The sequence below is a fragment of the Cheilinus undulatus genome, linkage group 2, assembly GCF_018320785.1.
Source record: "Cheilinus undulatus linkage group 2, ASM1832078v1, whole genome shotgun sequence".
Taxonomy (NCBI): domain Eukaryota; kingdom Metazoa; phylum Chordata; class Actinopteri; order Labriformes; family Labridae; genus Cheilinus; species Cheilinus undulatus.
Window position 1 is genome coordinate 55,470,609 of NC_054866.1, and position 17,600 is coordinate 55,488,208.

The following is a 17,600-nucleotide window of genomic DNA, read 5'->3' on the forward strand; positions in this document are numbered from 1 at the left end:
CTCTCCAGCCGCCTGTGGCTCTTTAGTGCCAAGTCTTAATGAACACTTTTATTTCCTTTTAATCTGTGTATTATTATCGTCCGTTTGTGCAGCAGAGGACTGTGCATTAGTGAGAGCAGAGGAAGTCTGCTGGAGGTGCATCTCTTCAGTAAGCTCATTCATACAGGTCTGCTGTCTTGTGTTCAAACTGAAGCTTCTTCTGCCCTCATTTTAACAAGTTTCTTCAGTTGCTTCCTGCTGATGCTCTTCTGTACTCATATTTTATGATGATCATTGCAATACGCGTCGTCATCAGTGACCCGCACACACACGGATCACATGTTGAAATGACGTAATATCTAGAGAAACTTGTCCAAACATGAGTGGTTTATTTGATCTTTAATGTACTGCTGATAAACTCTGTCAAAAGAGCAGAAACAGGAAACCAAAGCTGCAGAATTAGGTGAGCTGGAACGATGTAGAAGGCTGCAGGTGTGAGGCAGGGCTGGATTTAGTCATTTCAAGGTCCGGGGCAAAGACCATATGAGGCCCCTCCCCACTTTAGCTAAAAGCATCAATAATGAGTCAAAAAATAGAAAACATGTCTTTTAAGTTAAACAGAGCCACAGAACTACAGTAAATGTCCCAGTATGAGATCCATCCATCCATTTTCTATACCACTTATCCCGTTAGGGGTCGCAGGGTCGCTGAAGCCTATCCCAGCTGTCATTGGACGAGAGGCGGGGTACACCCTGGACTGGTCGATTGCAGGGCTCCAGTATGAGACATAAACACTCAAATAGCCAACCATAACTCATAAACTCTTTGAAAAGCTTCTCAGAGCTCAAACCAATGTTCTAACACGCCATTAGACCAGGAGGAACTTACATAAATAAAAACTATACGTTCATTATCAGAAACATGTTCTTTCTTCTGCCACTATAGACATTTTTATGTGGTCTATTGCATCCAATTTAGCTACACAATACTCCACCAATTCACTGTTTCATTTTATTTCCACCATGGATCAGCTGATCTATGGATCTTCCTCACATCCCCAGTTTTGGAATGTGGCTCTCGCTAAAGTATTTTAAGACAATAAGGCTCTTTGGTAGAATAAGGCTGAGTACCACTGATATAGACTGTCTTCAGACACAGAGAAATATCACTGGCAGGCAGAAATAAGCTAGTTTTATTTGGAAAGCATGAGCAGCCTGAAAGCAGAAAAAGGAGTTATGAAACTATACATTTTCATATATATTACACCACATTTATATTTTACTACAACTTAAATGCATTAATGGATATATATATTCCCACTCACTCAGGCTGTTATTAGAAAAAAGGAAGACCTCAGGAAAGGACAGTCTTCTAAGAAAAAGAGAGTGAAACCAGATTATAAGTCCTGGTAAATGCTCTATAAATAAATTAATGAAGCATTGTAACATGTGGATAAAAAAATATGGTCTGGCTAATGTTGATGTGGTCAGGAGAGCAGGGATGGGAAAGGTCAGACAAGAGAGACAGGAGCAGTAGCTGAGCTTCTACAGGCACCTGGTGCTCCTTCCGGGGCCAGATCTGCTAACAGCATACTGGGTACCTGGTGGGCTGGACCAGACCACAAGGATGGCTGCATGCATTGTGGAGGATACCTGGAGTGACAGGGAATGGTCCTGGAGAAGGCCTGGATGATGTCCATCAAGGGCCAGAGCAGTCCTGGACATAGGTTGCTTAACCAGGATCATACCTGAGGTGACTGAGTGAAATACTTGTAGACACTCTGATCTCATTAAAAACCTTTCAAAATAAAGTGGACATACTATGAACTTTAGCCAAACTGACATGCCTCTAGTGGTGCTTGTCATGACTGGACCACAACAACGCCATGTTTAGGGCACCGTGGGTCATGAGACTACCTGGTACCAGAACATGGATGATGGACTCCTTAGTTCTCTGGTGGTCTTTTGGTCATTTGAGAGATGGGAACTTAGGTAGACTCAGACCTCACTAAAAGGATTCTATTCCACATCTGGACCGGGAACATCCCTGGATCTTCCAGGAGGACCTGGAACAGATCCCTGGGAGGACAGGTGATTGGATCTGGCTCATAAGGAGTCAACCTGAATCAGGGGAGGGATGGATGGATGAGAGTATGGATGGATTAATCTTGTCAATATTCATTTAGTTAACCCAGTGAAACCGTCTCTGACTTTGATTCATTAAATTGAAAATAAAGAAACACAAAACCCTTTCAGAGTTTTATTTCAACTGTAATCCATCAATTTTCTCTGAAACAAAACAGCTGATCAGTGGACAGAACCAGGGTAGACATGCCAATGTTTTTAAGCAACTTTGAGTCCTCTGTTAACTCTATGAAGTTCTCTGACCAGATGAGAAAGTTCATCTGTTGTTACTCAGTGAATCTCTGACCAGATGAGAAAGTTCATCTGTTGTTACTCAGTGAATCTCTGACCAGATGAAAAAAGTTCTTCTGTTGTTACTCAGTGAATCTGACCAGATGAGAAAGTTCATCTGTTGTTACTCAGTGAATCTCTGATCAGATGAAAAAGTTCTTATGTTGTTACTCAGTGAATCTCTGATCAGATGAAAAAGTTCTTCTTTTTTGACTAAGTGAATCTCTGACCAGATGAAAAAGTTCTTCTGTTGTTACTCAGTGAATCTCTGACCAGATGAAAAAGTTCTTATATTACTCAGTGAATCTCTGACCAGATGAAAAAGTTCTTCTGTTGTTCGTGAATCTTTGACCAGATGAAAAAGTTCTGATGTTACTCAGTGAATCTATGACTAGATGAAAAAGTTCTTCTGTTGTTCGTGAATCTTTGACCAGATGAAAAAGTTCTGATGTTACTCAGTGAATCTCTGACCAGGGGAAGAGGTTCTTCTCTTTTCGACGTTTGCTGTCGGAGTCTGTCCTTTCACTCTCGTCTCCACAGCCGTGTTTCTTCAGCTGTCTGGACTCAGAGAAGCCACGGCCACAGCGCTCACAGGTGTACAGCTTAACCCCAGTGTGGATCTGCATGTGAGCCTTGAGCTGGTTGGACTGCCTGAACTTCCTGCTGCACACAGCACACTCATACGGTTTCTCTCCGGTGTGGACCAGGCGGTGGCGGTGGAAATTCTGTGACGTCCTAAAAGCTTTGCCACATTGGTCACACCTGTGCGGTTTGACGCCCGTGTGCAGCGTCTCGTGCTGCTTCAGCTGTGTCATGAGCAGGAAGCCTTTCTGGCAGACGCCACAGACGAAGGGTCTGTCGCCGCTGTGCTGCCTTACATGGTACAGGTACAGGTGTCGTAGGTGGAATGACTTCCCGCAGGTGTCGCAGGTGAACTCCTTGTTCTCAGCATGGCTTTTCTCATGTGTCTTGAGCGCCGTCGTGGTGCTGAAACTCTTCAGACATGTCCCACAGCCGAACGGTTTTACCACTGTTGCCCGCCGTTTCACCACCCGCTCTCGAACTTTTTCACCATGGACGAGCCGCTGGTGCTTCTGCAGCTGACAGTTGTAGAAAAACGTCTTCCCACAAAGGTCACACATGAACGCCTTCTCCACGCCATGGATCTGCATGTGTGTCTTCAACGCCCATGTACCTGTGAACGCCTCGCCGCATTTATCACACCTGTTGGATGGGAGGCACATTAGCACTGTGAGATGAACAGGTGTTCTCATTCATGTTTGAGAAAGCCATTAATCTGTGTTAAAAAATGAGGAATGAAAAGGTAAACTCTTACCTAGTGCTGTGAATGTAATAAATACTATAATGTTATAAAGGTTATAAATAGTTATGATTTTATGAGTATTATACCTGTACCTGTACGGTTAATCTCTGCATATCTGTACGGTTAGTCTCAACATATCTGTAGGGTTAGTCTCAACATATCTGTACGGTTAGTCTCAATATATCTGCATGGTTAGTCTCAACATATGTGTACGGTTAGTCTCAACATATCTGTACGGTTAGTCTCAACATATCTGCACGGTTAATCTCAACATATCTGCACGGTTAGTCTCAACATATCTGTACGGTTAGTCTCAATATATCTGCATGGTTAGTCTCAACATATCTGTAGGATTAGTCTCAACATATCTGTACGGTTAATCTCAACATATCTGTACGGTTAGTCTCAACATATCTGTAGGATTAGTCTCAACATATCTGTACGGTTAGTCTCAATATATCTGCATGGTTAGTCTCAACATATCTGTACGGTTAGTCTCAACATATCTGTACGGTTAGTCTCAACATATCTGTAGGATTAGTCTCAACATATCTGTACGGTTAGTCTCAATATATCTGCATGGTTAGTCTCCACATATCTGTACGGTTAGTCTCAACATATCTGTACGGTTAGTCTCAACATATCTGTACGGTTAGTCTCAACATATCTGTACGGTTAGTCTCAACATATCTGCACGGTTAGTCTCAACATATCTGCACAGTTAATCTCTGCATATCTGTACGGTTAATCTCAACATATCTGCACGGTTAGTCTCAACATATCTGCACGGTTAGTCTCAACATATCTGCACGGTTAATCTCAACAAATCTGCACGGTTAATCTCAACATATCTGTACGGTTAATCTCAACAAATCTGCACAGTTAATCTCAACATATCTGTACAGTTAATCCCTGCATACCTGTATGGTTAATGTCTGTATACCTGTACGGGTAATCCCTGCATACCTGTACAGTTAATCTCTGCATACCTGTACGGTTAATGTCTGCATACTTGTACGGTTAATCCCTGCAGACCTGTACGGTTAATATCTGCATACCTGTACGGTTAATCTCAACATATCTGTATGGTTAATCTCTGCATACCTGTATGGTTAATGTCTGCATACCTTTATGGTTAATCCCTGCATACCTGTACAGTTAATGTCTGCATACCTGTTCGGTTAATGTTTGCATACCTATACGGTTTCTCCCCATTGTGCAACCTCAGGTGTCTCTGGAAGTTGTACTTGAGGCTGAAGCTCAGTCCGCAGGTCTGACACATGAATGGTTTCTCTCCTGAGTGGACGAGTCGGTGCTGTAGCAGACCCATCTTACATTTGAAGGCTTTGTTGCACTCGCTGCACTTGTACGGTCGCTCATCAGAGTGCGCCCTCTGGTGGATGCGGAGGTTCCCAGCGGTGGAGAAGTTCTTCCCACAGATGGAGCAGTGGTGAGGCCGGGCACCAGTGTGGATGGTCTGGTGCTCTTGGAGGCTCTTCTTTCGAGTGAAGCTTTTGCCACAGGCGTCACACCTGAAGGGCTTCACTTGGGCATGAGACACTTGGTGGTACCTGAGGGAGCCGGCTGAGGTGAAGCTGCGGTCGCAGACGTTACACTTCAGAGGAGATTTCTGCAGACGGTGAGACACTTGGTGAGCTCGCAGCTGACGCAGATGAGTAAACTTCCTGTCGCACTGGTCGCAGCTCAGAAGGCGGTCAGGGTCACTCTCCCTGGCGTCCGTCAGCTGGTGAAACAGCAGGTGGCGCTGCAGGCCGGAGGCTTTAAAGAACCCTTTGTCACAGGAGCTGCAGGGGAAGGGTTTGACATGACTAGAGACGTGTTTCCTCAGCTGGTGATTCTGATGGAAACCTTTGTTACAGAGCTCACAGAAGAACCTCTTCTCTTTGTACAGCTCTCTTCTCCTTCTCCTCTGCTGCTCCTTCTGCTCCTCCTCATTCAACTCCTCCTCTTCCAGCTCCTTCTGCTCTTCCTCATTCAACTCCTCCTCCTCCAGCTCCTCCTTTAGGGCTGCAGAAATACCTCATTAAACACTTAGAGGAATGAGGCGAGACAAGGTTATGCTGTAACAGTAAACTGTCAACACATTCCAGAATAAACATCAACAAAACCGGCAACAAGAGACAGAAAGGCAACAAAAACAGCTATCGCTTATATCTTGAAGAGACAAGATGGCTAACAGTCAAAATTAGGGGTGCACGATAACTATCGGGCCGATAACAGGAAATTATTACGTCATTCTTATCGGTCCTATATCATTACGACGAGCCCCGATAACATATATATTTTTGCCAGCACGGCAGTGCTGGCTTTTGTTTTCTTTCTCATGAGACTACACATTCCGAAACAGCAGGTGGCGCCGTAGTACACGACCTGCTATTAAAGCACCAAAGAAGAAGAGAAAGTAGCAGCCCCTGTGCTAAAATGCTAACAACAAGGTGGCGTTATTCAGTATTTACAGGGAGGTTAACACAGCCCTGTGTGTAGAATTTGCCCTGCAAAGGTCGCAAAGAGTACAAAGAAGTCCTCGACGGATCTTATAAGTCACTTCAGAGTCATCATCCTAACGACGTTAAAACGAAGCGGCAGCAGCCACTAGCCTCAGCCGCGGGCATTAGCAGGCATTGAAAACTGCAGAAAGCTTGCCAGAGCTAAAAGGCGCAACATTATAACAAACTCAGTCTGACAGTCTCCTGTTCCATCGCTACTTTCATAGACGTAGACCTGCCTGCTCTGTTTGATGTGGTTTCATTCAGTCTGATCCACGTTAGGAACAGAACAGTTTAGCAACAGACCACGGTGGATTTTACATTCTTAACCTATCTCCGATATGACTTATGTCAGTGCATATTTTTAATCTTTATGTAAAACATCAGCTGGCTTTAATTCTGGCTTAAGCAAGAAAACACAAAACAAAACAAAAAAACAAACAAACAAACAAAAAAAAAACAGACCCCTAAATATCTCCATTTGTTAAGCATAACAGCCTGCTATCATTTGGTTTTATGGGGGAAAACCGTCTGTCAGTTGTTTGTGTATGTTGTACCTGGTACACAAATGTTTAACTAAAAAAAGTTAACTATAATAACAGTTATAAAGTCAGAATAGTTCTTTGTTTTTTGAAAAACATGAGTGATAGTTAAAATTAGTTATAAATATCTTTGCTCACTACATATTAACCCCTTCTTACCTCCAGACGTGCATTCAATAGTAAAATTGTTCCTGAAAATAGGTCACAGGAAGTTTAACTCACCTCTATCTGTCTCTGGCACTTGTCCCACAATGTCCATCTTCATCTGAAACACAGGGTTGATAAATTTAGACAGTGACCATTAATCAGACAGAGAAAATCAAACAGACAGTAGTAATCAACCAATGATCTTGGTCTGTGGGGTCAAGAGTCTTATATATCTAATCCTATAAAACGAATATCATTTAAATTTTTCATTAGAATAATAAATGCTTTGATGTTGACATTTTAGTACTTCCTATTGAAACTTACATCATCAGCCAGTTCTTCTGTTTGTGTGGGTGTGTCTAATAGGCTTGTGGCTTCTCTGACTGGCTGGTGAATAACCATTGGAAGTGATGTCATAGGCTGGAGTGATGAAGGGGTTATATCCGGTGGCGTCACTGTTGAGTCAGCATTAGCATAAGTGTTAGCAGGACCTCTCTGGCTGCTCTGGCCTGTGATTGGTCCAGGCAGCGGCTGGCTGATGATGACCAGAGGGACTGGAGTGTTTCCTCTGTGTCTTCTGGATTTGGTTGAGCTGAGGATGGCTGCAGCAAGCGCAGCAGGGTTGGCTGCTGATTGGTTGACATCCAGGGAGTGGGTGGGGCCATCTGAAATAAACAGCGAGGACAATAGAAGTCCAGTAGTACAGGCAGTAGTAATAGAAGTATAAATAAGTATAAAAGAAATAGTAGCTGTTGAAGTAGTAGAAGAAGAAACAGTAGCAATCGCAGTGGCAGCAGTAGTAGTAATAGTAGTAGCAGCAGCAGTAGTAGTAGTAGTAGTAGTAGAAATAGTAGTAGAAGTAATAGTATAAGAGTTTGTATTGGCAATAGTACTGGCAATAGTATTTGCATTGATAGAAAAAGTAGTAGTAATAGTGTAAGTAACGGTATAAAAAGGAGAAATGTTAGTAGCGGCAGTAGTAATACTGGTGTTTGCAATAATATTAGTAGAAGAAAACTACTTTTTTAAATTCTTCAGGGGATGATTAATCCAGAATGAGTGTCACCCACCCTCAGGAGTGGCCTGGTGGATTTATTTTCAAAACTCTAAACATGGGAAACCCAAGCAATATGAGCATAGGAACAACAAAAATTCCAAAAATCCATCGTAACAACCCATACATCTTCATGTAACAACCTAAGAAACCTCAATGTACCAACCCATGAATCTCAATGTACCAACCCCAGAAATATCATTGAACCAACCCCACAAATCTCAGTGCACCAACCCCAGAAATTTCATTGCACCAACCCAAGAATCTCAATGTAACAACCCCAGAAACCTCAATGAACCAACACCAGAAATCTCATTGAACCAACCCCAGAAATCTCAGTTTACCAACCCATGAATCTCAATGTAACAACCCCAGAAACCTTAATGAACCAACCCCCGAAATTTCAGTGCACCAACCCATGAATCTCAATGTAACAAAGCTCCATGAATCTCAATGTAATAACCCCAGAAATCTCAATGCACCAACACATGAATCTTAATGTACCAACTCATGAATCCCAAGGTACCAACCCATTAACCACAAGCTACTAACCCATGAATCCTCACCTACCTCCTCACCTACCAATCTATGAATTCCAACGTACAAGCCTCATGAATTCCAACCCACCAACCTCATGAATCCAAACGTACCAGCCTCATGAATCCCAACCCACCAAACTCATGAATCCCAAACCACCAACCTCATGAATCCCAACCCACCAACCCATGAATCCCAACCCACCAACCCATGAATCCCAACCCACCAACCCATGAAGCCCAACCTACCAACCCATGAAGCCCAACCTACCAACCCATGAGGCCCAACCTACCAACCCATGAAGCCCAACCTACCAACCTCATGAATCCCAACCTACCAACCCATGAATCCCAACCTACCAACCCATGAATCCCAACCTACCAACCCATGAAGCCCAACCTACCAACCCATGAAGCCCAACCTACCAACCCATGAAGCCCAACCTACCAACCCATGAAGCCCAACCTACCAACCCATGAAGACTTGGTTCTTCAGTGCTTGCTGTTCCATCAGCATGCCTCCATACAGCTCTGCAAACACTCTGACAATCTGACGAGTGGCCTCTCTGCTCATGGCACAGAGCACGGCGGTGAGGCGAGCCTAAGAGAAAACAAATAATCCTTAAACCATTAATGCCAAACCAAAAGTCAGAATGGACCATAGTGTTAATTTAAGTTTATCTGTTGAACAGAAAGCAAGCTGTGAGCATGTGCAGTCTCCGTAGCATCTATGTCAATGATCCTGGTCTAAGAAGAGGACTGTAGCTCTGATCCTGGTCTAAGTAGAGAATTGAGGCTCTGATCATTAGAACGAGATCGTAGTGGAGCTGTGCAAACTTAAATTCTTAAGCTCTTATAAAATCTGTGTAACTTGTTGAAATACAATGAGACAAAATATCTCTCTCTCTCTCTCTTGAAAAATACTGCTGTCTCTAGAATGCAGCTGCTACCTCTCCTCTAAGGCGGGTCCTCTTGTTGTTTCTTCACACTACGTCACATTCCCGTGCTTGTGCTCCTTCATTTGCATCCATGCCGTGCCAGGGCCGCGAAGCTTGCCGCGCCAAACACAGAACAATTGCACTCACTCTGGCCTCAGCTCAAACAGGCCCAGGCATGGTATGGATGGCCCAGTGTGAGTGCACCCTAAGAAGAGGACTGTGGCTCTGATCCTGGTCTCAGATGAGGACTGTGGCTCCCATCCTACCTAAAAAGTCAACAGGTAAAACAGCGTTTTGGGATTGTAACGTTACATCCTGGGTCAGTTTCTTCTGTGATTAGGCCTGTTGATTAGGGATGTTCCCATTTAGTTTCCATGGTAATGACAGCCAGTCATTTTCAAGAACAGAGACGCCCGATTGGGCATCAGTGCTGCTTCAGACTGGACTTCAGATACACAAGCCTGGCCTACAACAGTGAAATATGGTCCTTGTAGAGGAGCAGAGAAAATATTCCCACGTCAGTATGTGACTGGTGTCTGAGTGAGCCGGACGTGTCTTTAGAAACAGCCTGCTACTGACATGGGCCAGATCCCAAGTCACTTATTGATTGGTCCTTGGTCCTCCAGATTTGCTAGAACCGGAAGTGGTTTCTGATCCGCCATCTTAAGGACCGTCCCAAAGACCCTCACGTGGTTTTAAGACCCAAGCCATAAGACCGAGAACTGAGATTTGAAGACCGATGAGCAAAGACACATGAAAGCAGGCTTCCCGGAACTGTTTTTACTCAGAGACACACCCCCTTAATAGATATCACTCTCTGATTGGACGCTGCTACACGGTGGATGTCAGTGAAACTTCTCAGCACCAGCAGAGATAAATAATGGAGGAGAAACAGAGTTAATAACAGACGATAAACAGACTCAACGGACTTTCAAGACAATATAAAAAAGAAGAAAAAAACATCAGAAGTTTTAAAAGGCTCAATAAATGATGGGCTGGGATTTAAAAGAAGTGTTTGAAATAAGCATTTATAGTGAAATATTGAGAATACGTTTAATAAAATCAATAAGAGTGAATCAGTTTGGAGTTTAATATTTGATTTGTTTTCTGATTCACCTTCAAACATAAAACATGTTAAAATCTCATGAAATCAGCAGAATCAGATATAAATCTTCCCTTTCCCACCAAACACCAACATCATTTAGATGTTTTTTTTTCTACATTCAGTTCGTCATAGCCCTAATTTAGTCAAAAGATAGTCGTAGGAAAATGAGTTATGTTTTGTCAGTCTGATTTAGTCCAAATTAGCCCAATAATAGTCGTTTAAAATATGACCATATTACAGCGAAGTCTTAACAGAGACGCCTTTTCAATGACCCGAAAATGACTGCATTTCACCTTTCACTTTTCTATTAAATCTAGACGTTATGTGGATATAGTGGAGGCGTTTTTTTAACGTCTTTTCAACTCTTCTTTTTGCTGGGTGGGTTAGTAGTCAGTTAATTCTGTTTATTAGATTATGAATAGAGTTAAAGTCAGACAGCAGCAGTCTTAAATCATCACTGACTCAATAAAGTTTCTATCAGTCTGATCGTTAGTGAGCGTCAGGTTTGATCATTAGCCTTCAAACTGAATAGTTAGGATAATAACTTATTGACAAAGCATTTGCTGGTAGATAGAGTCTGCATGTTTTTTTTATATATTGCAGGTTTCTCTTCATGCAGGTGTTTTCTGATCCCACACTGAGACCAAACACTGTCAGTGTAGATATTCTATTAGAATAAATGAGAACAAGTTTATGGAGACACAGTCAGCTATTTCTGCCTCCTGACAGCTGATTGATGATCAGCTGGCCCCGTCATCATAAACTGATGTCGCTTTACGTGACGCTGCAGAGGGAAGGACGTCTTATGGGCCGTAAAACATCGGTCTTATGGCTTCAGTCTTCCTCGTCAATTCCTCAGTCTCTCCATGAGTCTCTTGTGGGCGGGACTAAGACTCAAGGAAAAGACTCACGCCAAAGACCCAAGCCATAAAAAGAAGTGAGACGCAGCCATGGTGTACTTCTCACAGCAGGTTACAGTACGTTTCTATGTTTTTTTTTATGTGGATGAAGAAGTTTCAGAGAATATAACAAAGACATATACAACAGAGTGACACCATACCACCTGTTACTGGAGTGAAAACAGCATAGAATATACACTGCCTGGCCAAAAAAAAAGTCGCCACCTGGATTTAACTAAGCAAATAGATATGAGCCTCCTATTGGATAGTTACTGCATGGGCGATTATCTTTCAGCTGGCAACAAGTTATTTAACCCCAGCTGATGCAATGAGTAACTTCTCATTTCTTAAACAATGGATTTTTTCTTCCCTAATGGCACGGGCATATTCCAAGATGACAATGCCAGGATTCATCAGGCTCAAATTGTGAAAGAGTGGTTCAGGGAGCATGAGGCATCATTTTCACACATGGATTGGCCACCACAGAGTCCAGACCTTAACCACATTGAGAATCTTTGGGATGTGCTGGAGAAGGCTTTGCGCAGGGGTCAGACTCTCCAATCAACAATATTAAAATTAATGCAAAACTGGATGAAAATAAATCTTGTGACATTGCAGAAGCGTATTGATTGCGTGCTGTAATCAGAGCTAAAGGTGGTCCAATGAAATATTTGAGTGTGTGACTTTTTTTTGGTAGTGACTTTTTTTTTGGCCAGGCAGTGTATTTTAAAGACATCACTGTCTTTGGATTTAGAGGTCACATGACCCAGTGCTTACACAAACCTTTGAGTTTTCTTTTCAGTACAGACATTTACTTTAGCAGCCGTCAAAACATTTTGGATCCATCTGTGGATCACATACAGCCTGGAAAACTGTGATCCACTTTACAAAGACGAGCCATGTTTAGGTCCACAACCCAGTCTACCACCGGGCTGAAGAGAGCGCGCTCAGAGCAGTCAACTATCAGCTGATTTTTACAGGCAGAGGGCTCTGGTGAGGTTTTTCCAAAGGCTCTATTTAACTGGTCTAGTGGACCAGGGGAGCATGCACTCAGCTGGCCCTGGGTCTTTCACTCCACAGTGTGGGTTAGTAATAAGGTCCAGCTCAATAAGCCCTGGGAAAGAGAGGTCCAGTCTAATTTATCTCCTCACCTCCTCCCGCTCCATCTGGGCCTCCTTCCGCTCCCTCAGGATCACGGACACAGCACTCTCTGCTGCCATTTGCAGGATGCTCTCGGTCTGCTGCCGGAACGTGTCGGTGAGGTGCATTCTGGAAATCTAAAAATAGAGATTAATAATTAACTAAGTGGTTGATGTGAATTATTAATCTCTCATTGGCTCTGGTCCAGATAATCTGTTGGTGGTTGATGTGAATTATTAATCTCTCATTGGCTCTGGTCCAGATAATCTGTTGGTGGTTGATGTGAATTATTAATCTCTCATTGGCTCTGGTCCAGATAATCTGTTGGTGGTTGATGTGAATTATTAATCTCTCATTGGCTCTGGTCCAGATAGTCAAGTCCAATTTATTTATATGGAACATTTAAAAACAGCATGTGCTGACCAAAGTTACAGAGAGAGGAAAGGTACAATTAAGAATATATACAATACAGCAAAGAACAATAGACAAAAAATACAAAGAGTAAAGAGACGTTAATACTGGGAGTGTTGGTTTAACAGAAAAGGGATATGAGGGAGCAGTCTAATTTGAGTCAAAGTCCAAGGAAAAAGATGTGTTTTTAGCTGTGCTTTGAAGGAGCAAAGCGAGTTGGCAGATCTAATGTGAGGGGGTAGCTGATTCCATAGACGAGGGCCTGCAACTGAAAAAGAGCGGTCGCCTCTGAATTTCCTTAAAATCTGAGGGATGACCAGGAGAGACCGATCAGAGGACTGGAGTGAAAGTGTTGGAGCGTAGGGGGTTAAAAGGTCAGATAAATAGGAGGGAGCTGAACCATGGAATGATTTAAAAACAAGTAGTAAATTTTAAAATGGATTTTAAAATGGACAGGGAGCAAGTGGAGGGAAGAGAGCACGGGGAAGATGTGGTCATATTTTTTGGTAGCTGTTAAATCTGGCAGCAGCGTTCCGGACATACTGTAAGCGTTTAAAGGAGGATTGACTGACTCCCATGTACAGTGAGTTACAATGATCTAATAGTGATGATATAAAGACTATAGACCATAGACTATACTGCTATAGTACTACTATACAATACTACTATACTACTATACTACTATAGACTATAGACTTTAGACTGTATAATTCTAAAGTAAACAGATGAGAATCCCAGGCGACTGAATTTCCCTTCTGGGATAAATAAAGTTCTTGTATTGTATTGTACTGTCTAGAATAGGCTGTTAGCTTTGTTAGCCATTAGCTGAGGGCTGTAGTTTAGGCTGTTAGCTTTGTTAGCCATTAGCTGAGGGCTGTAGTTTAGGCTGTTAGCTTTGTTAGCCATTAGCTGAGGGCAGTAGTTTAGGCTGTTAGCTTTGTTAGCCATTAGCTGAGGGCAGTAGTATAGGCTGTTAGCTTTGTTAGTCATTAGCTGAGGGCTGTAGTTTAGGCTGTTAGCTTTGTTAGCCATTAGCTGAGGGCTGTAGTTTAGGCTGTTAGCTATGTTAGTCATTAGCTGAGGGCTGTAGTTTAGGCTGTTAGCTTTGTTAGCCATTAGCTGAGGGCTGTAGTTTAGGCTGTTAGCTTTGTTAGCCATTAGCTGAGGGCAGTAGTTTAGGCTGTTAGCTTTGTTAGCCATTAGCTGAGGGTTGTAGTTTAGGCTGTTAGCTTTGTTAGCCATTAGCTGAGGGCTGTAGTTTAGGCTGTTAGCTTTGTTAGCCATTAGCTGAGGGCTGTAGTTTAGGCTGTTAGCTTTGTTAGTCATTAGCTGAGGGTTGTAGTTTAGGCTGTTAGCTTTGTTAGCCATTAGCTGAGGGCTGTAGTGTAGGCTGTTAGCTTTGTTAGCCATTAGCTGAGGGCTGTAGTTTAGGCTGTTAGCTTTGTTAGTCATTAGCTGAGGGTTGTAGTTTAGGCTGTTAGCTTTGTTAGCCATTAGCTGAGGGCTGTAGTTTAGGCTGTTAGCTTTGTTAGTCATTAGCTAAGGGCTGTAGTGTAGGCTGTTAGCTTTGTTAGCCATTAGGTGAGGGCTGTAGTGTAGGCTGTTAGCTTTGTAAGCCATTAGCTGAGGGCAGTAGTATAGGCTGTTAGCTTTTTTAGCCATTAGCTGAGGGCTGTAGTTTAGACTGTTAGCTTTGTTAGCCATTAGCTGAGGGCTGTAGTATAGGCTGTTAGCTTTTTTAGCCATTAGCTGAGGGCTGTAGTTTAGACTGTTAGCTTTGTTAGCCATTAGCTGAGGGCTGTAGTTTAGGCTGTTAGCTTTGTTAGTCATTAGCTGAGGGATGCAGTATAGGCTGTTAGCTTTGTTAGCCATTAGCTGAGGGATGCAGTGTAGGCTGTTAGCTTTGTTAGCCATTAGCTGAGGGATGCAGTGTAGGCTGTTAGCTTCGTTAGCCATTAGCTGAGGGATGCAGTGTAGGCTGTTAGCTTTGTAAGCCATTAGCTGAGGGATGCAGTGTAGGCTGTTAGCTTTGTTAGCCATTAGCTGAGGGCTGTAGTATAGCCTGTTAGCTTTGTTAGCCATTAGCTGAGGGCTGTAGTATAGCCTGTTAGCTTTGTAAGCCATTAGCTGAGGGCTGTAGTTTAGGCTGTTAGCTTTGTTAGCCATTAGCTGAGGGCTGTAGTTTAGGCTGTTAGCTTTGTTAGCCATTAGCTGATAGTTGTAGTTTAGACTGTTAGCTTTGTTAGCCATTAGCTGAGGGCTGAAGTTTAGGCTGTTAGCTTTGTTAGCCATTAGCTGAGGGTTGTAGTTTAGGCTGTTAGCTTTGTTAGTCATTAGCTGAGGGCTGTAGTATAGCCTGTTAGCTTTGTTAGCCATTAGCTGAGGGCAGTAGTATAGGCTGTTAGCTTTGTTAACCATTAGCTGAGGGCAGTAGTATAGGCTGTTAGCTTTGTTAGCCATTAGCTGAGGGCTGTAGTGTAGGCTGTTAGCTTTGTTAGCCATTAGCTGAGGGCAGTAGTATAGGCTGTTAGCTTTGTTAGCCATTAGCTGAGGGCAGTAGTTTAGACTGTTAGCTTTGTTAGTCATTAGCTGAGGGCTGTAGTATAGGCTGTTAGCTATGTTAGTCATTAGCTGAGGGCTGTAGTTTAGGCTGTTAGCTTTGTTAGCCATTAGCTGAGGGCTGTAGTTTAGGCTGTTAGCTTTGTTAGTCATTAGCTGAGGGCTGTAGTTTAGGCTGTTAGCTATGTTAGTCATTAGCTGAGGGCTGTAGTTTAGGCTGTTAGCTTTGTTAGCCATTAGCTGAGGGCTGTAGTTTAGGCTGTTAGCTTTGTTAGCCATTAGCTGAGGGCTGAAGTTTAGGCTGTTAGCTTTGTTAGCCATTAGCTGAGGGTTGTAGTTTAGGCTGTTAGCTTTGTTAGTCATTAGCTGAGGGCTGTAGTATAGCCTGTTAGCTTTGTTAGCCATTAGCTGAGGGCAGTAGTATAGGCTGTTAGCTTTGTTAACCATTAGCTGAGGGCAGTAGTATAGGCTGTTAGCTTTGTTAGCCATTAGCTGAGGGCTGTAGTGTAGGCTGTTAGCTTTGTTAGCCATTAGCTGAGGGCAGTAGTATAGGCTGTTAGCTTTGTTAGCCATTAGCTGAGGGCAGTAGTTTAGACTGTTAGCTTTGTTAGTCATTAGCTGAGGGCTGTAGTATAGGCTGTTAGCTTTGTTAGCCATTACCTGAGGGCAGTAGTATAGGCTGTTATCTTTGTTAGCCATTAGCTGAGGGCAGTAGTATAGGCTGTTAGCTTTGTTAGCCATTAGCTGAGGGCTGTAGTGTAGGCTGTTAGCTTTGTTAGTCATTAGCTGAGGGCTGTAGTGTAGACTGTTAGCTTTGTTAGCCATTAGCTGATAGTTGTAGTATAGGCTGTTAGCTTTTTTAGCCATTAGCTGATGGTTGTAGTACAGGCTGTTAGCTTTGTTAGCCATTAGCTGAGGGCTGTAGTTTAGGCTGTTAGCTTTGTTAGCCATTAGCTGAGGGATGCAGTAGACTGTTTTGGTTTGTTCTCCAAAGTACATTTACTTTATTAGCATATCTTTAGCGTACTGGTTGGTTTTAGAGCTGAAAGAAACCTTTTTATATGTTGTGCTACAGGTTTTTGCTCTTTGCTACAAGATTGTCGACGGATACGGCCAGTCACCAGTTAGCACGGTCACTGTCCACACCGTTACACCAGTCTCAGTTTAGATGGTTCAGAGCAGCTTAAATATTTTATTTTTGTATATAAAAAGTGGAGTCAGTCAGAACTAAACGATGTTGAACCGTGTTAACCTGTATTAAACAGGCAGAGATGAAGCTAAAGTAGTGAAATGAGCTCTACATGTGAAAAAATCGTTCAAACTGGTCTGTTTTACCGTCTATGCCGGATTAAATCCCCGTTAACGGAAATAAACCAAAACGAATTAATATGAGAGGATTTTTGAAACCATGATAAAGTATTAAAGTAATGTAAAGCAGGATAAATATGAAAAGAGACAGACTCTACCTGTGATTAAGTCAAACACACCGTCCAGATGTTTTAAGTCCTGAACAGGGCGCTCTGTTTACTTCCGTTTTCACTTCTTCCTCTGATAGTATGGCAGGCTAGAAGAAGATAAGGCGCGCTGCTGCCCCCTACAGTCTGGATCCATCTGCTAGGTATGTCTGACATCCACTGGATGGAGATTTTAATCTAAATAGCATTTCATATTTATCCACTTATCAACATAGCAACATGGATTAATGCGTCGTCACATAGGATAAAGAGATTTTATTTACCACAGCTCAATCATGACATGTAGGGGACAGGTTTTAAGTCAGTCCCTGTTATCCTCGTAATATAGAGAATTTTCCTAAAATAAAAGATAGTGATATTCGATTCAGAATGCCCCTGTCTATCTAATATTTAGTCTGATCTATCGGAGGCTCTCACTAACTGAAAGGAGTACAAATATTTTTTTTGTTTTTTTTTCAACAGTAAGATGCCAAGCTCTGTGCTACTCCTTTTAGCTACACATGTAAGCTACACCTGTTAGCTACATATCATTGCTCTTGGACCAACACTAATAGGCCACACCTCCTTGCT

The 17,600-nt window shown here is 42.7% G+C and overlaps 1 protein-coding gene across 1 annotated transcript; it reads right to left on the reverse strand.

The window, feature by feature from the left end:
* Positions 1–1,160: 1,160 nt before the first annotated feature.
* Positions 1,161–17,095, reverse strand: LOC121517370 (zinc finger protein 708-like). Its single transcript, XM_041799075.1, has 7 exons — positions 17,022–17,095; positions 12,597–12,722; positions 8,978–9,104; positions 7,238–7,578; positions 6,989–7,031; positions 4,914–5,745; positions 1,161–3,617 (listed from the first exon to the last, which is right to left on the reverse strand). Exons 2-7 carry the CDS (start codon positions 12,711–12,713, stop codon positions 2,849–2,851), a joined length of 2,229 nt encoding a protein of 742 aa, XP_041655009.1. The 5' UTR covers positions 12,714–12,722; positions 17,022–17,095; the 3' UTR covers positions 1,161–2,848.
* Positions 17,096–17,600: the final 505 nt, after the last annotated feature.